The sequence below is a fragment of the Camelus dromedarius genome, chromosome 22, assembly GCF_036321535.1.
Source record: "Camelus dromedarius isolate mCamDro1 chromosome 22, mCamDro1.pat, whole genome shotgun sequence".
Taxonomy (NCBI): Eukaryota; Metazoa; Chordata; class Mammalia; order Artiodactyla; family Camelidae; genus Camelus; species Camelus dromedarius.
In genome coordinates, this window is record NC_087457.1 from 9,169,518 (window position 1) to 9,195,941 (window position 26,424).

The 26,424-nt window shown below is 53.2% G+C and overlaps 1 protein-coding gene across 9 annotated transcripts in view; it reads left to right on the top strand.

The window, feature by feature from the left end:
- CSGALNACT1 (chondroitin sulfate N-acetylgalactosaminyltransferase 1) overlaps window positions 1–26,424 on the top strand; it is a 256,501-nt gene that overhangs the window by 174,729 nt on the left and 55,348 nt on the right. For all 9 annotated transcript variants that reach the window (XM_064477394.1, XM_064477395.1, XM_031439993.2 and 6 more), the window contains one exon: window positions 13,999–14,887. In XM_064477394.1, the coding sequence (XP_064333464.1) occupies window positions 14,296–14,887 (592 nt within the window). In that variant the 5' untranslated portion in view covers window positions 13,999–14,295. The remainder of the gene's footprint in view (window positions 1–13,998; window positions 14,888–26,424) is intronic.

A 26,424-nucleotide genomic window follows, 5' to 3' on the forward strand; every position in this document is an offset into this window, starting at 1 on the left:
TTTGTTGTTTTTCTCGTGGTCTCGGAGTGAGCTTGTGGGAGGCTGGTGTCTCTGGGATGGTTTATGTCTAACACACGGCCTTGCTGGGAGGGTCGGGCAGCTTCTGGATGTCAGGAGCTACTTTCTTTTCTCTTTTTCTCAGTTCTGAACAAGTTGAGAAACTGTATGTAGACAGACAGAGACCATAGTATCAGCTTTGTTACAAGGTTAGTTTGCAGGACATGGTTTGGGTCTGTGGAAAAAATGGGTTACATAACCTTGAACCTAGAACCGGCTGACTTCCCTGCCGTCCATGGATGGCTCGGGAAATGCTTAGGCCCAGCCACCCAGGGTCTCTGTCCCTAGTTTGCACCAGTGTGGTGACCTTGGAGCTCTCTGGAGGTCCCGTCTGGGCTCCTCTGTGGGCTTGCCTCCTTTTCCCGGCCGTTCAGTGTTGGGGTCCTGCACTGGTGTGCTGTGGGTGCCGGGTTCTTCCTGCTCTGTGCTCTCCCCAGTTATCTCCTTCACCTGGCCGTCTGATCACCATGTACACCCTGATGGCCTGCGTGCTCCGCCGTCTCCACACCAGACTTCCTCTTACTCACCACCTCCACCTGGATGTTTCAGAGGCACTTCAGCCTGACACGTCCAAGGCCAAATGCATAATGTCCTCCCTAAATTCGGGGTCCCAGGTTCTGCACAGGCTGATCCCACAGCCGCACCCCCGCTCAGCTACCCTGACGGCCCGCGCGTTCCACGGGCACCACGTTGCTTCGTGGGTGCAGGCCCTGCCCTTTGGTTATTTCTGCCAGGAAGGCCCTTTCACCCTTTTGCTGCCTTGCTCAGCCGCTCCTTCAAGCCCTAGCTCAGATGTCACCTCCTGCAGAAGGCCTTTTCTGAACCCTCTGGGTGGACTGAATGCCCCTCTCTGTGCCAGCCCTTCTTACCTTTTGCTCCTCCGAGGTGGCGGGGAGCTCACTGATGTATCTGCTCGTGGGTCTGCCTCCTCCACCGCACCTTAAACCCGCTGAGGGCAGGACTCTCTTGTTCATCTTTATGTGCACACTCTGTACGTACAGCTGCACGTACACTTACATCTAAGTACAGACGCGTGGAGACCGAGCTCCCTGACACGGGCGGCTGGTACCTTGAACTTGACTTGGCACTTAGTTCATTTCATCATATTCAGTACATGCTTGCTGAACTGCTTGTGGTCTAGAGACTGTTAGCACTTTGCCCAGTCCTGGAATGACCAGAGCTTTGGTGATTTTAGTATTGAAAAGAGTACAGACTCTCAGACCCCGTAAACAATCTTATGGTTACTGGGGGAAAGAGGGTGGGAAGGGGTAAATTGGGGAGTTCGAGATTTGTAAAGGATAACCACTATATATAAAAATAGATAAAAAAAATTTCTTCTGTCTAGCACAGGGAACTCTATTCAGTATCTTATAATAACCTTTTATGAAGACCAATATATATCTGTGTGTGCATGACTGGGACATTGTGCTGTACACCAGAAACTGGCACACTGTCACTGACTATACTTCAAGTAAAAAAATAAAAAGAGTAAGCCAGGTAATTTTCACCTGGATGTATTTTACTTTACTCAAGATATAATTCAGGAAAGTAGCATGTAGATTGAAGTTTGTGAAGTGCACAGTTTTCCCCGTTACATTCCAGGAGATTTTCGGGAACGCTTTATTTTCATTGCTGACTGACTACCGTTGGGTTATAACTGCTTAGTTTGAGTAATATCTTTGTTAGCCAAATAAGCTTTTTTCATCTTACCTATAATTTTTATCTATAAATCTTAAATTTACCTATAATTTCAAAGTTAGGGGTCCTTCATAATGGCTGTCCTGCCCTCCTGGCTGAGGGCGTGCCAGCCGCTGCGTGGGACCCTGGCTCCCGCCGCTAACTCTTGTGTTCTTTTGTCTAGGCCCTGTACTCAGGAGCAGGCGGTGGGAGGTGGCATTTGACAGGGAACAGTGTTGTGGGACCCAACATAAACCCTCCGTGAGCCTGGCAGGGCTGGGGCTGACGAGGGCGCCGGTTGTGGCCTGTGACTCAGCACCCCGCCCACGGCCACGGCCACCGCCTCCCTTCCCACATTTGGCAGCATCCCTCTGGGGCACTGACTTTCTGCGTGAGGCTTCTGGTAGTCTCGGCTCATCTCTGAGCCAGACCACACACTGAGCAGTCTCTCCAGCAGCCAGTCTGTCTGTGAGGTGGGGGAAGGCTTCCCAGAGCACACCTGGTGCCAGGTGAGAGGCGGGCAGTGTGTGTGCGTGTGTGTGTGGGAGAGGGGCTGGGAGGACAGGCGAGTGCCCGTGATCTGAGGACAGACACGGTCTTGAACTTCCTGTGTACCTGAGACTTAATTTTTCTTGATTATCACCTCCTGATTTGGTTTTCTCAAGCATTATTCCTTTGAAATTTCTGTAGGTTCTAAGTGCCAGTCATAACGAAGATACAAGATCCCGCCCACTGGGAGTGTTTTAGCTTGTCCTCTGCAAAGCATTTGCACCTTGGTTTAAAAAAATTGCCATTACTTTCTCATCAGCTTCGTACCTGTGATTGTGTGCCCCGGAGGGAGACTTCGCCCTGGCACATAAATGCGACAGGGGTGCGCTTGGGGTCGCCTTGTTTCTGGGCTCCCTGGAGGCTTCTCAGAGCCCGCGTGCCAGTGACAAGTGCTGCGAGGTGGGGGGTCTCCTTTTGTCCTCAGCATCTTTTGTCTGATTCTGAGGCTGAGGTGGTGGAATGTTAAGCAGAGGTCCCTTCGTTTTGTGGAGTTTTGGCTATGTCATTCCCATCACTGAGCCAGAAACTTGCAAGTACACATCTGCCAAACGCAGAGTTGTCCTGTGTAGCCACGGAAGCGCCTTGCAGACCTCATCTCATCACAGGCTTTTAATAGACATAAAGCAACGCTCATGAAAAGCCGAGCCCTCCTCGGACTCACTTCTCTGCACAGTGATTGCCTTTGTATCAATCTTGAGACCCATTAGCTTGGCTTTGAAGGAAAAAAATCCAACTCTTCTTTCTATGTAGAAGGAGCTAGTATTAAAAAAAAAATAAGGACTGTGACAAGGCCAGTGTGTTTTCACTTCGCCCGGGGCACGTGAGAGAGGTTTGAGCACTAAGACACACTTTGACCAGAAAAAAAAGAAATCTTAAAAAAAAAACTAGACACTGTCAATAAAATGGTGACTTTTTAGAGTTCTTTATCTTTTTCCCCTTTTTAAATTAAGACAACATGCAGCCTTAGTGGTGGAATTGGAGTGGGTGGAAAACCTTAATTAGATCTGCATAGTTTATCTCCATGGTCACTGAGAGATCCTCCCAGGCGTCCCCGGTCTACCTGGTGGGTCTTAGCCATCCTTCTCTGATACGCAGCAGTTCTCAGTTCCCCTGAAGCCTCTCTGACCCTTCCAGCCTGCGCAGCCCCGCCTGAACATGCTGGTCATGTTAATGACGGCACATCACCCCCTGCAGCCAGTTATCCTTCCCGGGCCCTCCCACTCCCAGCACCTCTGCAGGGACAGGGACCTGGAACGCCCTCCTCTGTCCCCATCAGGGTCGGCACGCCCCCCTCACTCAGCTGGCTTTCAGTACGTATTTGATGACCGGGTGGGTGGAATTCACATTAATTATCCCATCACTGCTGCATTTTGGGAGTTAGTTCCTGGTTCCTGTTACTATGGACTAAATGCCTGTCCTGATGGGATAGGTGGGCGTTGGGTGGCGGTGGGTGGTCTCAGAGCAGAGCGCTGCTCACCTCCCGCATGGCCGGGCTGCCCCGGGTCGCTGTAGCGCGGGGTGGACCCTGCGTCTGTCGTCCTCTGAGCCTGGGCAGCGCAGTCGTAGTCATTTCAGCAGCTGTTGCAGACTCACGTGCGTCATCAAAGGGTCACACTCCGGTGCATATCTGAGCAGGAGGCATTTTATGCCCATCCAGGGCAGCGTTGAACTGAGAGCTGATGTGTATCAGAGAATGACGTGCAGTCAGAAGCGGGGCTCCTGACGCCTCATTTGAGGAAGCAGCTTTTATTGGTATTAGAAAAAAAAGTTTTGAACCCCAGGAATATTGCTAGTACCAGCAGCTGAAGTTAGAATGCTGCCGTATTGAATCGTATTATTTTGAGCTACTGGGAACCTGCATTTTGGAAATACTTTAGGAGATTCTGCGATTTCTCCCAAAAGGTCCCTCTGGCCTTTCACCAGGGACCTGCTGGGCCCGACCTTGGCTGAGTTGTGCCCGTAGTCTGAGTGGGCAGTCCGTGGTCAGAAAGTCATGACATGAATTGTCCTGAGACCCAGGTGACGTCCAGGAAACATGACGACAACCCCTGTGCCCGTCCGGGGCGTGGGCTCGGAGCCGAGCCTGCCTGGGGTCGCTACGCTTGCTTGTGTACGTGAAGTTCAGGTAGAACTTTCCGGGTACGCAACAGTTTTATTCTCTTTCTTTTGAAAAATAAACGGGGCTTGTGGGATGATAAAGATGTGCCAGAGTACCTTTGATTTAAAATTAGGGGAGTGCAGGTTAGAGGCCAGGGGACCTGGCGTCCAGAGTCGTGGATTCTGCTTCCGGCTGCGCTTGGCATCAACACAGGCACTTTGCATAAGTGGACATTTCTTCTCTGAGGCTGACTTTTCTCGTCAGTGGAATGATGTCAGTGCCGGGCTCGGCTCTGACCAGCTTTCTCGCATGTTGACTGCCGACTCTGTGCAGGCGCGATGCGGTCTGTCCCCTCTCTGCGGGGAAGCAGCGGCTGAGAGAAGCCAGGTAACAGCAGGACTGAGACACCCGACCCTAAGAACCTGCGGAATACTCAGGAGTATTTTGAGTGATGCAGAGGAGTATTAAATTGTATTAAACTGAAAAACAAACTCGGATTAGAGAAGCACTCTGTACCCTCTGTCTTGTGTCGGAATAGGACCATTTCTATTGCAGGTAGATTTCTCTACAGGAGTAATCTCTTGAAATGTTTTTAGCTAGTCCCTAAGTAATCAGCTGACCCCGGGGCAGGGACAGTCAGCCACAAGGAAGGCTGGGGACCTCCCAGGGAGGTGCTGGGGGGCTGGTGGGCTGCAGGCGGACCTTACAGCACTGTATGCAGTCAGCTCCAGGTTCTGTTTTTGTGAAATAACACTACATCTAGAACTTACATGATACTGGACGTGCCCCTGTTAATTTTCCTGCAGTACCGGTCCTGTCTCTCTACCCAGGCAGACGCTCTGCTGACTAGCTCCAGGAGTTTCTAAAATAATTCTGCACAACCCTCGCCTTCTCCAGGCCCGTTGACTGATAAGCACTTTCCAGCAGCAAGCCCCTTGCTTGTGCGCTGACCGTCTCCTTGTTGGTGGGGAGGGATGAGGAGAACCAGGAGGGGTCAGTCAGGCTGTTTATTTCATCTTGACCCAAAGTGGCAGTCTCCTCCTTGACCCTCTCACTTCAAGCACGCCAGCAGGACACGTCGGCGGGCTCCAGAGTGGACCAGCACCTTCAACTCAGGATGCTTCCAGGGGCTGTTCTTTCGGGGCCATGCTGGTGGCGGGAGGCCTGCTGTGATGACCCCCTTGTTTCATGAGACCTGGGGGACCACACTCACGCTCCAGGCTGGCTGATTTCTGGGGTTGGGGTGAAGAGGACAGAGTGAGACCCCCGGGAGGGTGGCACACGCCAGCCACGGGGCGACGGGGTGGGGGAGCGGAGGAGAGCAGTGGGTCGTCACTGTTGGCATTGAAGTGGAGTCTCACCCAGGGGAGCCCGGGCTGGGGAAGGGGAGAACAGGCTTCCTCCCCACCCCCGACTCCCAGCTCCAGCTCCAAGCAACGTCCTGCACGTCTAGAGACTGGCGTCTGGCGCTGCTTCTCTCCAGATGCCCTGCAGTGTCCTCTTTGTGGGGCTGTGCACGATACGTGTGCTCTCACCTTTCCCGCCCTTCCTCCGTGGCCCGGCTTGTGGGCGTTGCCTCCCGGTTGCTGGTTTGGTTTAATTCTGCACGAGTTGTAGCTCTGTCCACGCTCTAGGGTGTCAGGCTGATTGGGACTGATGACTGTGGGGGGTGTTTGGGGGTGTGGAGGCCGCTGGCTGCATGGGTAAGTCTCAGTTCTCCCCAGATCCCAGTTTCCTAGTCTCCAGGCCAGGATCAACAGCTCACCTGAGGTTCGGGTGAGACAGCAGGTAATGCACGAGGGGGCCAGTGATTCTTGGAAGGTCCTCGGTGGAGCCCCCAGGGGCTTCCTGAGAGGCCACCGGGTCCCTGCCTTGGACTTTGAGCCGCTCTGGGAGCCCTGCATCTAGAATTGGTTTAGAGGCATCAGCCAGGACGTGGTGGAGGCATTTGGTGAACCTTGTTTCTCATCCTCCTCTTCCCTTCTCCCATCTGCTAAGAAGGTGCACGGATCATCTCTTTTAAAAATGATTTATTTATTTTAATTGAATTGTAGTCAGTGTACAGTGTTGTGTTAGTTTCAGGCGTACAGCAAAGTGGTTCAGTGATACATGTATATGCTTTTTCAGATCCTCTTCCATTGTAGGTATTGAAATTGAATGCAGTTCCCTGTGCTGTACAGTAGGTCCCTGCTGTTCATCTATTTTATATCTAGTGGTGTGTATCTGCTAGTCCCCGCCCCCCCCCCCCCACCGCCCCCTTCCCCTTTGGTAACCGTAGTTTGTTTTCTGTGTCTGTGAGTCTCTCATCTTATCAGGAAGCTCTGATCTCCCTCTCTGTCCTGTCCTCCGGTAACTAAAGTTGATCATCGCAGCTGGCGTCCACCCCAGGCTTCGCGGCACAGGGTGGGTGACTCACACTTCCGACCTCACCTGGAGCTGACGTTTCCCACTCAGCGACTCCACCGTGCACCTCGCCAGGCGCTGTGCTTGCTTCTTAGCTGGAAGGGCTTGGCTCGGAGCACCGCTCACTTCTAATTAGTCCCCTCCCTGTGAATTAGTAGCATGCCTTTACTGGAAGCTGGGCTGTGCGACCCCCGGACCTGGTGTCGCCAGGGTGCACAGCCAGGTAGAGGTTACGCGGTGCATGGCCACCACACGGGCAGCTCCTGTTGCTGGGCTCTGGAGGATGGAAGGGAGAGCTCAGGGTTCGGCAGGAGAGAATTCGTAGTGAGGTCAGCCAGCATCCTAACCAGCCTAGAGATGTTCTGTTTTTCTCCTTGCAAAGGAGAAATTCCACTTGCCAGGGTGCTTTTAGCTGAGCCGTGCTAAACCTGCTCTGTGGGTATAAGCCCATGGCATCTGCTCAGAAGCCATCGGATGTTGCAGAGCTGTTCTGTCCCGGCCTCACTGTGGGGCCAGAGCAAGGCTCACGCCAGGCACGTCTGGTGTTGGCATTTTTTCCAGGGATAGTGTGAGTTTGTGGTGCTGGTGAGGGACGTGGATGTGCAAAGCACAGCTAAATGGGGAGGGAAGGAACTCTGGACAGGGAAGTGGTGCTTCCTGCCGTATCTGAAGGGCCAGGCAACATCCACTGTGAGTTCAGAAGCAGGAAGCACTGGACACGTTGGGTGGAGAGCGAGGAACAGGTCGCAGCAGGCAGTTTGGGCCTAGTGGGTAAGAGCAGGGTTTAGCATCAGACTGAGCTGGGTTTGAAACTGGGCTTGGCCTCTTGCCAGCGGTGCCCCTTGGGCGAGAGCTACCTCACTGCTTTAAGCCTCGTTTTCCTTATCTTTAATGGGATAATAAGGCATAGCTCATAGGATTGTTTTGAGGATTAAATGAGATAATGTTTTTAAAGTGCTTAGTATGAGGTCTGCCCAAAGCAAATGCTCTCTAAGTGGATGTAATTGTGAGCATTAGGTGAAGCCTAGCTTCTCGGGTTCTCATTTTGCAGCCAGGGCGGCCCCCCAGCCTCAGAGAGCCCGTGGGACCGAGGGGCAGACGGAGAGGAGACAGGTCTCTGCAGGGTTGTGGTAGCCGACTCAGCACTGCACGTATGCCTGGGGCATCTTCCCACCGGGAAGAGGTTCTTTATTCTAAGTCACATGGGCAATGCCTTCTCTCTTTCACTCCCCAGGCTCACGGCTGCCACCTGGGCCGATCCACCTCCTTGGATCCTTCTGGAAGTAAGGATGGAGGTGGCGGTGCGTGTGTGTGGGCAGGGGGAAAGAAAATCCACGTGTGCTCAGGAAGACCCTCTCTTTCAATTCTTCTCTATAAAGGTCCACCAGCAAATTAGAAACTGAAATCAGAAGAGAAGGACAGGAAGGGACTGGCTTGTTTCCTGCCTTTTTGGCTCTGTGAGTTCATGTTCTGAGTAGCAGACCCCCGGCTCTTTTTGCCATGTTTCCCTTTTCCTGCTTCTGAATAGGGGCAAGGGAATCAGAATGATTCTTTCAGACCACATATTACTGAGGGGATGGAGGGGCACCTCCCAGCGAGGAGGTCTCCAGCCCAGAGGTAATCAGCCCATCCCTCTGGGGACGTAGAGAACAGCTCCTGGCACTGGTTAGAGTGGACCCTCCAGGGCGTCTTGAAAGCCACGTCCAAGTCCTCTGGGTTGGAAGGGAGGGAAGTGTGTCCCGGCAGGGGCCAGGCCGCAACACCAGGCAGCAGGTATTGGGGACCCTGGGACGGAGTCAGGGCGTCCAGAGGCAGGAGGAGGAGCCCTGAGGTCAGTGGGGCTGCTGCTCTGTCCTGGGACCCTGGGATGAAAGGCAGTTCCGAGGGCAGTGACATGGGGGCCGGGATCGCGTCTCCGAGGTGCCTGGGATGGTCCGCCAGGGCGAGGAGACATTAAGAACATTTTTACACTCCATTAGTTTAGGAGTATTGTTTTGCAAATATATAATACGACAATACTGTTTAATGTGTATATAACTTATAAATGATACATTATGTGTGTGGTACTTGCCCACAGGTTCATTCCTGTCTGGAATGCACTATTTATGTTACTAGGTTTGGAGGCTGGGGACCCTGAGTGCAAGGCTGGTGGACAAGCTCGGCCCGTGGGCAGTGCCAGAGCCTCCAGCCAGGCAGCCTGGTGTCGGGGTGGAGGGGTCCCTGAGGTCACTTTGGCCCCACACGTGGTCCTGCGTGCACAGTGACACCCACTGGTCTTCTCTCCACGCCTCAGTCACAACACCCTGAGGATAAAGCACTTGGCATGTGACAGAGGCTGACTCAAGAGCTGGTGTGGAAGAGATACTGGCCTTCCAGAAAGTTCTGCGACACCTGCCAAGCCCTGCCCTGCAGCTTCCGGGGCGTGTGGTTTAGGGAGCTCGTGCCCTCTCGTTTTGTGCATCTTCACGCTGTTTAACGTCTCAGCCCTAAACTAGCCGGTGTGGCGTGTGCACTCAGCAAGGCTGCCGCTGGAGCTGCAGTGGGTACTTGTCTCCCTTCAGAGACGCAGGTGGAGAAAGTCGGAAGGAGAAGACTGTCCGCAGGAGGCAGGGGGGACGGGCTGGGGGCCTTCCGCTCGCACAGTGGCTCTGCGGGTCTTCTGTTGAATTCTGCAGAACCTCCTCCACGTCTGCCCTGTGTTGTGAGTCCTCACATCTGCCCCAGTATGACCGGGAGGCAGACACACCATGTGACACCAGGAGGCAGGGACACGGAGGGCCGTCCCGGGTGCAGGCTGCCACCGTGCGCACAGGGAGTGAAACTCAGGAGGGAACTGGGAATGCGGTGCTGAGCCGGGGGATGTCTGCAGTGTTCCTCTGCACGTCTTGGAGAGCATCTGAAAACTATGAATAAGAATCCGGGCGCGGTTCAGGACGGTGTGTTTACCCAAGAGACAGGACCTCAGTTTCTGCTCTGTTAGTGCAGCTAATCCCTGGACCCAAGGTGAGCTGTGCCCGCCGTCAGAGAGCCGATTGCTGCGTGGAGAGGAGCGGGCTGGCTCCCCACTGTGGGGCTCCGTCTGCCGCTTCCTGGCTCCACGGACACCACAGGTTTTCTTCCCCAACCACCCCTCTGGCCGTGCCGGTGCACAGGGTGGAGATGCCCCGGGAAATTGATTGCTGCCCCTTGAATGGTCCCCTCTGTCACTCACAGGCATGTCATTGTGGTGTGTAGGGGTGCTCGACCTGGTGTCGCCTGAGGCCACCCTCCTTCCTGCCTGCTGCTGCCCCCAACAGCATCTCAGAGCTGGGCTGGCCTGCAGATGTCCGTGGTGCATGAGCCTCTCCTGGACTAGCAGATATGTCTTGGCAGGCTCTCTGTCCTAGTCCATGGCTCTCGTGACCAAATGTCCACCAGGGTCTGTAGAGTGAAATGCACCCTGCCATCCAGAGAGTGACTTCTGTCCCGACTGCGGAAACTCTCATTTCCACTGTCCCCGTGTTGCGTGAGCCTGAGACTCTGGACCAGGCTTCGACCTGTCTCCTTCCACTCTAAGATAAAATGATAATCAGTGCCTCTGCCTTATTTTAACAAATGTTGTTGATTCTCAACATTTATTTTAAGCTTTTGTCATTTTGAAATTTATTTTTTTAATACTTCTCAACAACCCCCCCCATGCATTTGGTAGGTGGGAGCACGACATGAATACTTTCTATTTTAATCGTGTTTGCCGGCTGGGGGCTCGTGCTATAGTTATCTGAGAAGAGCTTAGTTCCTCTGCAAGCTTGTGAGCTTGCTGATGCTGGAATCTGTGCTTGGCTTGGCCCTTTTCCCCTTCTGTGACTTCTTATGCAGTGCGTGGTATCAGTCAGGGTGGATAATGCCAACATCCTAGATGGAAGAGACTGGGCTTCTGACCCACTGTCCGGCCACTGCTGTGTTATTTGGAGACCTGGGGGCCTGTCCCGGATGCTTCTGGGTCTGGGCAGGATGTCAGGGCTGTCGGACAGCTTGCACCTGGAGTCTGAGAAACCCCCTCTGCTGCTGGATCCCTTGGCATCGGCCCCCTGTATCCTTTGGATCCTCTGCCTTAAATGCTCAGAAAGGCATTCCTTAAGCAACCCCCTACCCGTATACCCCAGGGAAAGCTCTTACGGTTGTTCTGGCCCAAGGGTGATAGGACGTCAGTCTGCACGGAGAGCCCCTTTCCAGTCTTGGAGTTTGGGGAATAACCTTGCTTGGGTGGGCTCACCTCAGGTGGTCCGGAAGGCCCTGCCCTGCAGCACCCTCTGCCTTCACTGTGGCCTGTGAGGAAGCCTCCTCCCGCCATTTGTTGCCCACAGATCATAAGAATGGCTGCCAAGCCCCTGAGCTTGGATGTCCCTTCAGCCTAAGCAATGAGGGCAACATTTTGGACAAGGTACGTCACAGAACCATCCTTGGGGATTTGGCCAGGGGTAGGAAGGCCCCGGAGAGGCACTTAGGAAGGCTGGACGTTTAAAATGTAGGCGACAAGAAACCTAATGAGCACGAGGGGTTTTCTGTAATTAAACAATAGGAACCCATCCCTCCCTTCTCCCTTAGGTCCTGATGTTGGTCACTGACAGAGCTGTATCCAGCTCTCCACCCTCTCCCTGTCCCCAGCCACCCCAAAGGCTGAATTCCTGTGGAATCTGGGTGCCTTTTCTAAGTTTCTGAAGTAGTAGCACAGCGCTGCTGGGATCACCCACAGCTGTCCTCGCACTGCGTCTCCGACTTGTAATAGCGCTTGGTAATTACACGGTGCTCTCTGTCCGCAGCCCATAAACACGCGGTACCGGTTAACCCTGACTCTCCCGCACCGCTGCAGAGAGAGGGAGAGCCGGTGCCTCTGGTTGCATCTCACTGAGGCATTCTTTCCTGTATGTGGTAGATACGGGTACAGTAACACCTGATCTTACCAAGCACCCTCCGCACCGCCAGGTGAAAAACCCAGTCTCCGTAGAAGCGGGAGGGAAGGACGCACATCCTGACTTCGGCCGGCAGGTCCTCCAGCCTCCATGGTGCAGCCAACTCTTACTGTTTTGATTACAAGTTAGGTCGCTAGAACCGGCAGAAAACACTGTTAAAAGATGCAGAGTTTTGTTTCTGACCTCCATGTTCTGCTGCCGACATTTAAACAGAGAAAGCCATCACTGCTTCTTTGGCAGTTATTGGTGGCTTTTATTTCTTTTAAAAAATAAGTTCTTCTTAAGATTTGTTTTTTCTCCTTTTACATCCCAGAAAACAGAATGCCAAATAACTTTGAAGTTTATACTAGGGAATTTCAAAAGCCGGACTGGACTCTAAAGAGACTTACAGAACAGAACAAAAGACTGATTGTACAGTTTTAAATTTCTTTAGCCATAGCTTTAATACACTGCTTCAGTTAACCAACACGATTTTAATTTATTATGCAGACATAACAATTATTCCATTAAAAACATGTTTGAAAGATTGCATCCTTTGTTCCCACAGCACAATAAATGGTGTTGAATGTTCCATTTTTGTTTTCTGATTTCCTTATTTTGCCTTTAATGACAACCTATTTAAGTAAAAGTTTAAAGTAGCAGAATAACGTGATAACGTGTCTTCACTGGATTATTTAATCCTTGGACATAATGAGTTCAACTGAGAGATTTCATTAGAAACAGCAAGGTGCCTGAGTAGCTAAGCTGAGATGTTTTTAATCACAGAATTATAGTAATTATACAAATCCCAAGATTTTTCATCACGCAGAAAAGGCTTCCAGGGCTAACTTTAAACTGAGCACTAATAACCAGGTATTCTAAATTATAGAAGAGAGAATCTTCAGGCCAAAGGAAATTTCGAAGAGAATGTTATGTGTTGAATTTGAAAGGAAGATTGGGAAATAAACTCTTGTGCTACCATAGTGGTGTCGTGTGTGGCCGTGGTACATAGTGGGTGACTGCTGAGATTGTCACTGAGCCTGTTTACTGTGTTTTCAGCCCAGGGAAGCTGCTGGAAGGGTCATCTCTGCCTTCTCCCAGGGGTCCTGTAGTTGCTAATTGACTGGCGTCCCTCCAGTCAGTAAAGGGGACAGACCAGCAGTAAATGAGATGAGAAAATCTGGATTTCTGGATTGGGTGAAGACTGTGTAAAGAGTGATTTATGATGATGGGGATTATTTAAAATGTCACGTTTTTATAAAAATGGCCAGGACACAGAACCCTCAGGGAGCTTGTTTAAGAGAAGTGGTCTAAAACGATTTTATAAAAATCTCCCTAAACAAGAAATCAAGAAATCTTATTTGATCCATTTATCATTCCTTCTTTCTTTTTTTTCTCTGGCCCAGATGGGCAGGGAGATGAGGAAAGGGGATAAGGAGGGGAGGGCACTGGAGAAGGGGTGTCGGGACAGGCATAGGAGGGCTGGGTGTCCAGGGAAAGGCAGGGGTGGGTCAGAGCCAGGTGGCGCCTCAGTTGTTTGCGGGAGTGGAGTCGAGGGGCAGAGCGTGTGTGGAAGGCCCTGCGGTCTGACTGGGTATCTCTGACGAGCAATCAGGACAGGGATTCCTCCCAGAGGCTGGATGTTTGGGGTTTGAGTCCTCACAAAGCCAGATTTCTGGTCTCTGTTCTCCCAGCCCTGTCTTTTCTCTGGTCAGCTCATCACCCCGTCTGCAGGCACAACTGGAAAGTCGACCGGTAGACCCTCCCCAGACTCATTGTGAATAAGTTGTCATCCATATTTATCATTTGCACTTTTGAGTCTTCAGGTGCTCCCGCTGCCCAAAGCGTGAGGACGTCCTGAGCCAGCCTTACGCCCGGCCGCGGCCGGGGGGCGCCCTCGGGAGCCCAGGGTGTCCCACTGTTTGCATCCACCAGTGCCAGCCGGCCTGGTCTGCAATTTCATCGCCATTAAAATTTTGCTTTTTTCCTTTAAAAACCATGGAAATCATATGTGCGATTGTGGAGCATTTGTAAGGTAGAGAAAAATACAGAGCAGCAGAAAAATCAACATGACTCCTTCCACCAGAGAGAATCCACATTTTGCCATATTTTCTTCCAGTCTTTTTTCTGCATCCATTGTGCATCGTTGCACTCTGATTTACAAACATTAAAGGCTATTTAATCACGTCTATAAACCCCACGGAGGTCTACTGACTATTGATGGGCGCGCAGAGAAGTAAGGGTGTTATTAGCCTGAGTAAGTGTTGTCATCTGGTTTCCTCGCAGATCCGCACTGCGCTGCTGTCCGTCCGCAAGGCTATGATGGGAATGCGTGTGAAACCTTGGAGGGTTCCCCTGACTCGTCGCCTCTGCCCGCAAGTTCATCCTTTGGAAGTCGGGAAGCCGCGCCCGGTGGTGCCGGACTCGCAGGGGCAAGACGCGGTGTAGACGGAAATGGATAGAGCGGCTCCGGGGGCCCCACCCGCGTGCTGCCCGTAGCCTCGTCCAGGGCCGCCCGTGGCCGGCCGGGCGTCCTGGGATGATCGTCGCCGGTGCTGCCGCAGGGCCGACTCCGGAGTGAGGATGGCTCGCCGGGGGCTGCTGGCCTGGGTCTCGCGGGTGGTGGTCTTGCTCGTGCTCCTCTGCTGCGCCGTCTCCGTGCTCTACATGCTGGCCTGCACCCCGAAGGGCGACGACGAGCAGCGCGGGCTGCCGCGGGCCGGCGGTCCCACCGGGAAGGAGGCGGCCCTGCAGGGCTGGGAGGAGCAGCAGCAGCGCGACTACATCGGCAGCCTCAAGAGGCAGATCGCGCAGCTCCAGGAGGAGCTGCAGGAGCGCGGCGAGCAGCTCAGGGTCGCGCAGCGCCTGGCGGGCGCCCCCGGGAGGGCCCAGGCCGACCTGCTGGCCTTCCTGCGCTCGCAGGTGGACCGCGCCGAGGTGCACGCCGGCCTCAAGCAGGCCACCGAGTACGCCGCCGTGCCCTTCGACAGCTTCACCCTGCAGAAGGTGTACCAGCTGGAGACCGGCCTGACCCGCCACCCCGAGGAGAAGCCTGTGCGGAAGGACAAGCGGGACGAGCTGGCGGAGGCCATCGAGTCGGCCGTGGGGGCCCTCAACAGCCCGTCCGAGGGCAGCCCCTACCAGCGCCCCTACACGGCCGCGGACTTCATCGAAGGTTGGCGCGCTTGCGCGGTGGGGTGGAGGGTAGCCGGACAGGCGGCGCGGTCCCCGCGGGATGGCGATGGCGCGTGGACAGCTTTGGGTGGGCCACACCGAGGGCAGAAAGTGGCTTTTCGTTTCTCAGAAACATCTGCTTCCACTTAACTTCTCATGGAAACTGCAGTCACTGAGTGGACAGGTTCATTATTTCTTGGCAGTAGGTCGAACTTCTTGCTCTTAATTTAAAAAGAAAGAAAACAAGACGTAAAATATTGAAACCCAAATAGAGTGTGATAGGTACTTTACTTTAATGCCTTCTGGCAGGCCCGTCTAGAGACAGCCCGTTGTCAGGCCCAGGAAGACGAGGGCCTGTAGCAAACACGGACCACTCACGTTGGCCCAGGGCTGTTCTGGGAAATTTACCTCCACTAATGACCCCTTTGAGGGACGAGGGGACAGAGGTTCGGATTACCTGAGCAAATTACCTAAGGTTAGCAAGTGGCAGAGCTGGAATTTGAACCCGGAAGCCTGATTCCAGAGTCTTCCTTCACCCTCCCAGACACGTAGCTTGTCCACCGCCCTCCACACCCGGCTCGGCACTCGGGCTCTGTAACCCCCGTCTCAGCCTGCAGGCCGGACAGACTCTCTCCAGTCACATCAGAAACCCTCCCGCTGCTCCTTACGCCTATTCTCTTTGGACACTTTACTGTCTTAGGATTTTTTTTCCCTCTTTATGTGAACCATAGCTTCGTGCAATTTGGATATGTTATCATTTTTGATATGCCTAGAGCTAGGTAAAGAAATCTTCCACAAGATCAAACTTTTGGTGTGACAACTGAAAAAAAAAAAAAAGAAAGCACAACTTGAGAGTTGTGAGTTAAGTTTTATTTGGGGCAAAATGAGGATTGTAGCCAGGGAGGCAGCCTGTTGGACAGCTCTGAGGAACGGCCCTGAAGAGGTGGGGGAGGTCAGTACACGTGTGATTCTGGTGAAGAGGGGGGTCGTGCAGTCAAGCACACGTTTTGGCAGAGGCTGCTGCTTGTCACGAGCAGATGTGCCCGTTAATGATTTTAGTGCTTTTCTAGATATGAGGAGATGCAAGAATCTGGGCCCATAAAATCTTCTCCTGAAAATACCTGACTCTCTGAAGGCCTGCTCTGCCAGTTTTTACCAGCGTACAGAGTGCCTTGTTCCTGGTCTCCACCCTGATCGTCTTTCCTTGCAGGGTGCGCTGAAGGTCAGTAGGTGCAGTGACCAGGGACTTCGTCCTTGTAGAGGCAGACAGCGAGTGACAGTTTTTCGTCCACAGGCATCATGATCTTTTTTTACTTTAACTCATTTTTATGGGGTATCAAGGCGCCGAGCGCAGTGGGCAGCCAGCAAGTGCACGCCCCAGGTGAGCGATCAGTATGAGCTGAGGAGATCAGGTCCCACCACACCCCCGTCTCACAGAGTTGCTGAGGCATTTCCACAAATACTAGCTCACTAGCTGACCCAGGGAGAGCCATGAACATCCTTCAAAAGGAAACCCTTGTTCCCCTTGCCCTGGAGGATGCTTGCCAGACCTACCCACACACGGAGCAGTTTCAAGAGAACGTGATTACAAATCAGGGCCTGCCCTTTGGAACGTTCCCCCTGTGCTTTTTAATCTGCGTTTACATTTGAAGTCTGTCTGCTTTTCTGTGTACAGTATCTTAATAGAAAAGCCCTCTGGTCCTCAGTCAGCAGTGACGGCCCCGTGCAGCCTGCAGCCTGTGCGTTAGGGCAGCTCGGTCCACACGTGCCTTCCAAATTTGGGGAAGGTCTAGGCAGCTGTTTCCATATGATGAATAAAAAGACACAAACACCGTAAGTGTGTTTATACGTATCTGTCATGCACATAGTTTATCTTGTTTCTTCATTCTTACCACACAAGATTGTGGAGGCAGTTTTTCACATGCTCAGGAAACGGGGCATCCTGACAGAATCTGCTGGTCCGGGCGCTGCGGGAAGGCGGAGTTAAACTCTGCGGGAGGGGTACCTGTCAGACGGTGATGTCTCAGAACAAAGCGGGAGTCCATCGCTAGGACAGTTCTGCCGCTGGCTAGATGGCCACTTGGGCAGGAGGTTACAGTTTGTGAGTCTGGCATCAGAGAGATGGTTGGTTGGACTGATTACATTTGAAGACCTTTTCGATCCCAGTTCGAGAGTCTTTGAGCTACACGTGGTGAAGGAGGAAGAAGAGGAGGGGAAGGGGCTGATGTAAAATCTGTTTTCCGTAGTATGTGAGAGCAAGTGATGGGACCTTGTAAGGGTAAAGTGGGTCTTTAAAATAATGTATTTGGGTTGCATAACCTCCGAGAGACTGACTTTGTGTTTGGGAGTCGTTAGCCCCACCATGGGAGTGGCTGAGTAGAAATCCACGGGGGAGCGTGGGCTCCCCCAACTCCGAGAGCTGTAACCAAAGGCCGCAGCTCCGGACCAGTGTGATGAGGATGGGGAATCTCTGTGTTTAAACAAATAATGATAGATGCCCTCGGAGTGCTTCCGGATAGTAACTGTTGTGCAGACTTGAAGCTAGTTATGGGGCGGGTGTCATGAGAACACAAGCAGGGGGCTGTGTGACTCTGACCAGACCCTCCAGCTCCTGGGGACTGGGGCTCCTTGTCTGTCCCTAAGAGGTTGACTGATGTCCCTCAGGAGCCCCCCGGCCCAGCCTGCTGCAAAATACAAAGCACGGCTTTGAGTGTTTTCCTCCTGGCTCTGCCCGGCGCCCACCCCTGAGGGGCGCTCTGCTCTGCAGGCGGGCTATCTGCAAGGTCTCCTCTGACCGCGCCGCTTTCTACAGTTCTGTGGAGCTTGCAGAGGGGAAGCGCCTACTGATGACCGTCCAGTTTATTACCTGTATTGATTTAATTACTATCTGGCTCTGAAGCCTAAAGGGAACAACATTTTCCCCCGTTTCCCTTCCCAGATGTTTCCTTGGCACTGATTTTCGCATTGAATTCTCACATAATAACAGGATTTTTTGTTGTTATTACCAACCATCTGGGAAAGGAAGATAAAGCAGAAAAGCGCAGTCAGACCCCATGCCCGAGGAAGCCTTGTCACACGAACGGAAGACCCCTCGTCGTGCTGGCGGTCTGGTTTCTCCTTCACGACGGGACACACAGACTCCTATTTAAGTGTCAGTGGCACAGCTTTTGGCCGCTGGCCCGGCCAGCTCCCCCTCCTCCAGCTTTTGCAGGGTTAGTGGTGGTAAGAGTGGGTCAGATACCAAAAGACTTGATTTGGGGGTGAGATGGAGCCAAACCATGAGCCACAGGAAAGTGAAGATGTGGATGGTGCCCTGAGGTACGTTTTAAAACAAGGGGATGCGGAACAACAGTGAAACCTTCATGGCTGCTGCCTCGTAAGCCCCAGCCTCCTGCCTGGCAGCCGAGACCTCATGCTTCTGGGAGGCTGAGGCGCCAGGTGAGATCCTGAGTCCTCTCCGTCCATTGCCGGCTTCTCAGCATAGCCTCTAAGGGAACCCCTGCAACCACGTTGCTAAGTAAGGTTTTTCAGGCGAGTCAAGTCCCAAGTCCAGTCCCAGGTCCTGGTGCCGGGAGGGCCAGGTGCCGGGGATTGGGATGCTCAGCATGCATTTCAGCGAGATGCTCCTTTGCGACCTGGGGAGAAAAGGCGAGGCAGGCGTTCGGATGTGTCTCCGGGCATCTGGGGATCGCGGGGCAGATGAGGGAGAGCGGGGAGTCTGTGCAGTGGGTGGCTGTAGAGGAAGGAGTGGTTCAGGGAGACTGCTGTGGCCAGATAGACGGAGGACTTCAGGTCCTGAGCTGGGCCTCAGTTCTCAGCCAGCATCTCCCGGGAGGTGAGGGTGGGAGAACTCAGGACAGCCCTTCCGACATGCCCTCACGGCGCATGTGCCGAGGAACCACACTGGTTCACTGTCAGGTTCCGAGCAGGCCTGCGAGATACTAGGTTCCTCTGTCACCCCACCCCGACCTCTGTCCTGGTTCCTTCCTTGAATCTCATTTGTTTGCTGATGCTTTAAGGTCCTTTAAGGAGAAGAAATACTTTTGATTCCAAAATCAGAGCTAAGGGGCTTAAATGCAAACCGATGGTTTGAGGCTGCACTGTAGAGGGAGTTCTTCTGGTGGGAGGTGAGAGGGACTGTAGCCTCAGTGCGATTCCATGGGGCGGGACCCCCAGCCCTTCTTCAGGGTGGGGCGAGGAAGAGCTTCCTGCCAGGATAGGTGTGCTGCTGTCTCAGGATATCCTGAAAGCCTCAGTAAGTTTTGAACAAGGGACCCTGCATTTTCATCTTGCTCTGGGCCCTGCAAGCTAGGCAGCCGGCCAGCTTCCAGGGCAGAGAGGACAGAGGAGGAGAGACATGGAGATGGGATGAGGATGCTGTACAGCTCGACAGTCGCTCAGGGCCAGCCCCGGGGACCCCCAGGGGTCTGCCTGCACAGACGGGTCCCCTAATGGACATATGTACTGTGTGCATGGCGTATTTTGTAGCAAGACTGCAGAAGCTAGCAAGGCTTACCTTGTTTTATGATAAATTTGTTGTTAGTGTTTTTATTGGACTCATTCAAAGCAATTTAGTTCCCAGGGAATTTTTTTTTTAACTGAGATATCACTGTTCTTCCTGCCTCCCATTTTCTGGTAAGAATATGCTATAAGAGAGAGCATGTGACGCTATGGGAGTGTCTAGGACAGAGGAACTTGGCCACTTTGAGCGGGAGTAGTGAGCAGAGGTCGGATTCAGGGAGGACCTCACACGTCGGAAGGACACACACTCTGTGGGAGTGAGAGGGGGGCCTCCCGGGACTGGGGCAGCCCCAGCCTGTCATCCACGTTGGGTAGGAAGTGGTGTTTGCAGAAAGGATCTGTAGGTTTTTAACAAGATCCTGAGTTTGTCCTCTGGGGGGCTCTGTCTGAGATGAGGTCCTGAGATGCCAAGGCTTCATCAAGGTGTGGATGGGACACCTGCTGTGTGTGCAGAGCATCCCCCACTGTTTGAAGGGCTGGGGAAGGATGGAGCCAGGCCTCAGGCCTGAAGGACCTGATGACCCACGTGAGGAGACAAAGCTCTGAGTGACTGAGGGTCAGAGGTGGGAACCGGCTCTTGGCGCGTGGGCCTCAGAACTGGTGCATGGGCACCACTGGGTGGTCTGGGGAGACATGGGAGGAGGTGGGACCTGAGCCATCTGGGAGGGGAGAAGGGGTTACTTGGGGGGGAGCAAGGCGTGGTGGATAGATGGCGGGGGGTGGAAAGCCAACTGACTTGGGAGTAGGATTAGGGTGTGGGGTTAGGGTGGAGCCCAGCCTAGCCAGCGGGCAGACCTGAGTCACTAAGAATGTAGGACATGTGGACCTGAGGGCCGGGCCAAAGGGTTAGCTCCTAGGATCATCTGGATCTGCATTCGGATGGTCTCTCCTTCCTGAAGGCAGTGAGCTCAGCTCTGCATCTTGGAGGTCCCTGTGGTCAGAGTTGGGGATGTTGTGGTCAGATAAGGACCCTGTGATCCGGGCTGGGACCTTGTGGTCAGATAGGGGCCTTGTGATCAGATGGGCACCCCATGGTCATATTGGGAACCCTTGTGGTCAGGGCTGGGAACTTTGTGGTCAGATAGCCGCCCCATGGTCAGATTGGGAACCCTCATGGTCAGAGCTTGAGATCCCCAAGGTCAGAGCTGGGGACCTCGTGGTCAGATGAGGACCCCGGGGTTTATTCCAGCTGATCTGTGTCTGAGCAACAGGCCCTGTTCCTGACATTTCCCAGACTCTGGTTCATCAGGTGCCCCCGTCCACCGCTGATGGGGACGCTCGTTATCTCCTTTCGGCAGTGTGGAACTCGGGGGTTACGTCGCGCCCTCCAGGCCACTGAGCTAGTGCGTGACCAGCCCAGATTCCCAGCCATAGGGTCTTGGCTCCGCAGCGCGTGGCCTCTCACCTCTCAGGGTCTCTGACGCATACACTAGTCCCAGATGATGTGGGGAAATCTTCTAAAACCACGTCCACAGTGTGGGGACCCTTGGGAGAGGACCTACACTGGTAACTTGTGTACCTTTTCTGGGGAGGAAGTTTTTGTAGGAAGAGAAGGGAGAACACGAGCCCCGGAGGGAGGTGGGCAGAAAGAGGGAGCCAGGAGGAACACACAGGGCTGGGCACCTCCAGCACAAAAAACTTTATCTGAACTGCTCAGACCTGCGTTTCTCCTGAGACGGCTACAGCATCATGGAAAGGGGTGGGGCAGGGAGCTGAACGCATCTGGATAGAACATGGGGTCCGTAGTTACTTTAGATTCCCTGACAGGTGACCCCAGCACCTGCGTCATCTGTAAGCCTGGTTTTGGTGATTGCTTTGTGTCTTGGTTTTTTTCTTGCCTTTTCTGAGCCTCATAACCTTTGCTGAACCTTTTGTAGCTAGTGAAGACTGAGATTAATAGTGCATATGTTTTCCTCTTCCAGGCCGTGTGTGTGTGTGTGTGTGTGTGTGTGTGTGTGTGTGTGTGTGTACACGCAGGGTGAGTGAACCTAGGCAGGAATTGGGTGGGGCTTGAGGCTGGTTGTTGCCATGGTTACCCTCTGTGCATCCTGGGCTTCCTTGTGTTAGGGCGGCGGTGCTCCCGCCTGAGCGCCGTCCGCTCAGCCCTGTACCTGAGGTCTCCCCTTTTCTCCACACCCGGAGGTCATCTTGTGCTCCTGCCCTGTCCCACCCCAGCAGCTCTGCTGTCACTTCTTATTCAAGCTTGTTGGCTTAGCTGAGCAGGGCAGTGGGGAGCGGGGCGGCCTCTGATGTTCTGATTTAATCTCAGTCCTCCCGTGGCTCTGGGTCGTGGGGTGTCCTGTCCCACCCCAGGAATAAGGGTTTTTTACGCCTTCCTCCTCCAGCTGCAATGCCCTTTCGCCAGTTCCTTGAGGGTGAGAATATTTGTTGCACTTTGCCCAACAGTTAAGTTTCTGTTCTGTAGAAGGGGGCAGGAGGGGAGGGCCCCTCTCCCTCCCACACGGCTGCTGTCCCCTCCGCAGACCTGCACCACGTGGACACTTTGGAGGCTCTTTCTGACTTTCTGTGAGTCCCCAGTGAGGTTCCTGGAGGAAGCGCTGCAGGAGGGTCAGACTTCTCCACGTCTGGGGACCCCAGGGGCTTCCGTGTCCTGCCAGCCTGCCCTCGGCCTTCTTCACTTCATCACTTTCTCTTTTCTTGTGTCCAGAGGCACCTGCCCCACTGCGCGGACACTCCCGTCTCTCCTCACATTTGGGGCTGTGACTTCAGCTCTCCACCAAGTTCGGAAAAGCCTTGCGCTTGAAATTAGGCTGGCTCTTTTTTGTTGTAAGCGACGCGTCTTCAAGCCCATTATATCCCGGAGTGGAAGCAGCCGTGTTAAACCACTTCTCAAAATAATCATTTGAAATCTATTGATTTACTTTGTCTGCATCCATTTCTCTGTAAGTCAGTAATATCTTTTCACAGTCTAGTTTCAACCAAAATGCACAATCCAGCGATGTCAAAGAGCTGGATTGCCTTGCGTTCACTCACCTGTGGGATCGTTGTGACCTCCCACGTCCTCTGAGCAGAACCCTCAAATCCCGTGGTCCCTGCTCTATGGCCACAAGTCAGAGATGACACCGTTGCTTAAAACCTACCTTGTGCCATATATCTATTCTTTATTTGAGCTTTAATGTTTCAGTGTTGGGCACTTGCATTTCATCTCTCATATGCCGTATCATCATACAAAGTAAAATTACTATGACAGTTGGTAATTTCCAAGCACACGTCCCCATACTGGTGGGTTGAGCCACCCCTGTCTTCCTCATTGCCAGGATTTGGGGTTATTATTTTCCATCCCTTTCTGCCTTTCACCTTGTTCTGCCTAGAATCCCCGTCCCCCTCATGCTGGTCCTGGTAGGAGTCCTGGGTGAGCTGGCTTCGGGAGTTAAAGGGGAGGAGGGGGAAGGGAAAGGGGGAAAGGTATCCTGTTCATCAAACATCAAACATCCACCTACTCCCTGCATCCCACCCCGTCCACCCCTGCCCCGCAGGCCTGGAGACACTTTGGTGGCTGAAACTGGCTCCCACGGCCCCACCTCTTTGTCACCGCTCCGCACAAACCCTGCTTTAGGAACTAAAGCCAAGACTTGAAAACCCCAGGAGGCTCTGCTCTCTCATTGGCATCCTGTCCTGATGCTTCCTGGGGCTCTGTCCCAGGCAATTGTCTGCCTGCCTGCCTGGCTGCCTGCCTTCCTTCCTCCTTCCTTCCCTGTAGCCTGTGCCCCACCCCCCACCCCCAGGAGCCCTCAACAGTGACCTGCGGCTCCCTTGTCCCCTGCCTCTGGGGAGGAATGGTCCTGCTTCCTGTCCAGATGCTGTGCTGGCTTGTGGAGCCATAACGGTGCCTGGATTTCACAGTGGTGGGCTTGGGTCTGTGGACAGCATGTAAGTGCATTGCCACAGGCACGTGATGGGTTCCAGAGGTCTCTGTGGGCTGCTCTGAGCACGTCCCCACAACAGATCACATCATTTCTATGCTTTCTGAGTGATTTACACTTAAACTTTTGAACACAACCCATTTGCAAATAGAGGACCCCCTACCCCGTTTCCTCTGCACCATGGACGTCTCTGTGGGCAGCCACCAGCCTTTCTCTGCTCCCCGAGTTGGACTCTGTCTGATTCCCCTGGGGGAAGGGAGCACATGGGTGGCAGTGAGGAGGTGATTTTTTGTTTTGCTTCCGTTGTAAGCAAGGAGAGGGGTCTGTGACACAGGCTTCCTCTTTCTCCGTCTGTTTGCACTGGGGCTGCTGAGCGGAGGGCGACGTCCACAGGGAGGTGGGGTTGTTCCTGTTCAGCACGGGAGGGCTGCTGGGCCTCAGCCCGGATGTCTTCCTTCTCGTTACAGCAGCTCCTACAGCTGAAGTGGGGAGGGGTCAACAGCAGGAAGGGGGCTCCCCCGTGGGAACGCCCGCCCTCCTGCTGCCCCAGCCTCCTCTCTTTGCTGTGGACATAGACGAAGGGAGGAAAAGACTCTTCCAACCTTGGGGATTCCATGGGTTTAGCAATTGGCATGGAAAATGCAATTTTGAGAGGTGACTTCATGTGAAAGTATGTGTGGGGTGGATGCTGATGTTAGAGAACAGAGCCAAGGGGAAATGAAATCACAGGAGGTGGTAATTAGGTGAAGCAGGACTTGAAACAGCACAGCTTGTTAAATGTAGGAATAGCTGGGTAGTGGGAGACTTAAGCTGTGAGATTTTTAAAGACTTGGATATTCGGGGTCTGTTTATCCTTTGGGCAGGCCCCTATGCACCCAGCCTCACCCGTGCTGGGGGTGGACAAAGTCACACATACAGTCTCTGCCCTCACAGAGCGATGACAGCACAGGGTCACACTTTAATCAAGTGGTGCAGAGGAGAAGGATCAGCCGTAGAGTGGCACAGTAAGAAAGGGCATCCCAGAGAAGGGTTTTGAAGGATGAGTAGGAGTTGGCTCAGGCCAGGAATGTGTGTGTGCTGTGGGGAGGGGAGTGCTTTAGGCAGCAGGAGTAAAATGGGTGAGATGTGGAGGCTTGTCAGAGCCCGGTGTACTCCAAGCTACGAGCAATCAGGAAATGCTGGGTGGGGGTCCTAAGAGCATGGTAGGCCTGGGTGGGAGGAGGGGTGGCAAGAAGACATCCCTGAAGGATTAGGCAGAACCAAGACTCTCCAGGGTTCATGTACATTTTAAGGTCTCGGGTTCATCTTGCCCAGTATCTGGCACTACTGACCAGTTTGGGTAGCTGTTATGTAGGTTTTCCCGCCGGGTCACTGTGATAGCAGAACAGAGGGGACGTTCCAGTGGGTTGAGAGCAGCAGCAGGTTGGGGAAAGCACTGGGCAGTTCCTCAAAATGTAAACCAGAGAGTTGTCGGATGACCAGCAGCTCCACTCCTAGGCAGAACCCCGAGAGAAACGAGAGCCAACGTTCAAACAAAAACTTGTCCGCGGATGCTCAGGGCGGCCTTGTTCACAACAGCCAAATGGTGGAAACAGCCACGTGTCCATCAGTGGACGGGCTGATAAACAAAGTGTGACTTACTCATATAAAGTGACTGACCATAGAGACCACATAGTGCATCACTCCACTTGTAAGAAATGTGCAGAACAGGCAAGTCTTTAGGGACAGAAAGTAGATTCTCGGTTGTCTAGGACTCCAGGTGGGTGGGGATGAGGAGTGACTGCCAGTAGGTGCAGGGTTTCTTTTTTAGGGAGAGCAAATACTCTAAAGTTACTTTCTGGTGATGATGGCACGACTCTGTGACTGTAGTAAAAAAAAAAAAAATCAATTCACACCCTTGAAATGGTGAATTGTTTTGGTATGTGAATTACATCTCAGTAAAGCCACTTACAAATAAATAAAAATAAATATGACGTAATCTCTGTCCTCAAAAAAAAAAAGGCAGGCAGGCTAGGAGGCTAATGAAAAGGCCTCAGACACAGTGGGGATGGTGAAGGCTGCTGAGCCAGGGCTGCTGCGTGGGGCAGGAGGTACACCTCTTGGGGACATACCTACGATGTCACGGGTGGTCTGCTTGCGGTCCATCCAGAGAGCCCGGGGCTCTTTGTAGACGTCGCTCAGGAGTGTGTAATGCACAAGCTACTGTGAACGTATTTACTTACATCACAGCTTTTTCAGAGAGGAATTTAAGGCCGCAGTGCTGTCGGAGCTCTCCCCCCCTTACATAAGCGCTAAATCACAGCCTCGTGTAAGACGTGTATGTGCAGACACTGGGCGGGGGTTTAGGGCAGAGGCTGAAAGAAGGAAGACCACGTCTTCTTTTTACTATAAGATGAATGCAAGAGACAGAAATAGGAAAAATCTGTTTTACCTGTTTTTGACCATAGTCAAGTGACTGCCTTAAAAATGAAATTTCCAATCTGGAAATAATCTTCCAAATACGCTGTCATTTGTCTGAAGGTGCACATTCAAGCCTCAGAACCAAAAGCTGGTGTGCCCTCGCTGGCCGGTGGCTGTCACTGGAGGCCCACGAGCCGGGCTGCAGTGTGGACCAGCTGTGAGACCAAAGCACAGTGGGGCCTCCAGCTGGCACTGAAGTGGACGAAAGCTTTCAGGGCCAAACCCGGTCTGACCGGGGTGTCAAGCCCGACACAGGAAGGGCGGCCTGAGCAGGGCAGATGGCGCAGAGTCCAAGGGGGTGGACGTGGATAGAGGTGTGGGGTTCCACCCGACGCAGAGAACAGGCAGGAGATGCGCTCTGAGTCAGGTCAGGAGCTGTGAGCCGGGACCTGGGGAGGCAGCGAGGTCAGCACCCTGGGACAGTTACTCAGCAGACGTTTACTGAACGTCTGCTGCGTGTCAGGCCAAGCCCGCAGAATGCTGGTCGACCCCAGGATGAGGGCTGTGCTGCTCTGAAAGGAGCCTTCACGGTTCTCATGTAGATAATATTTTGTTACTAAAATACTACACATTTCTAGACATTTTCTAAAGGAATCTCACTAGTTACCAAGGTTCCTTTAAGGCTGTAGTTTAAACGTGTTACTCAAGTTCATGGCCGAACGTTTATGGTCCA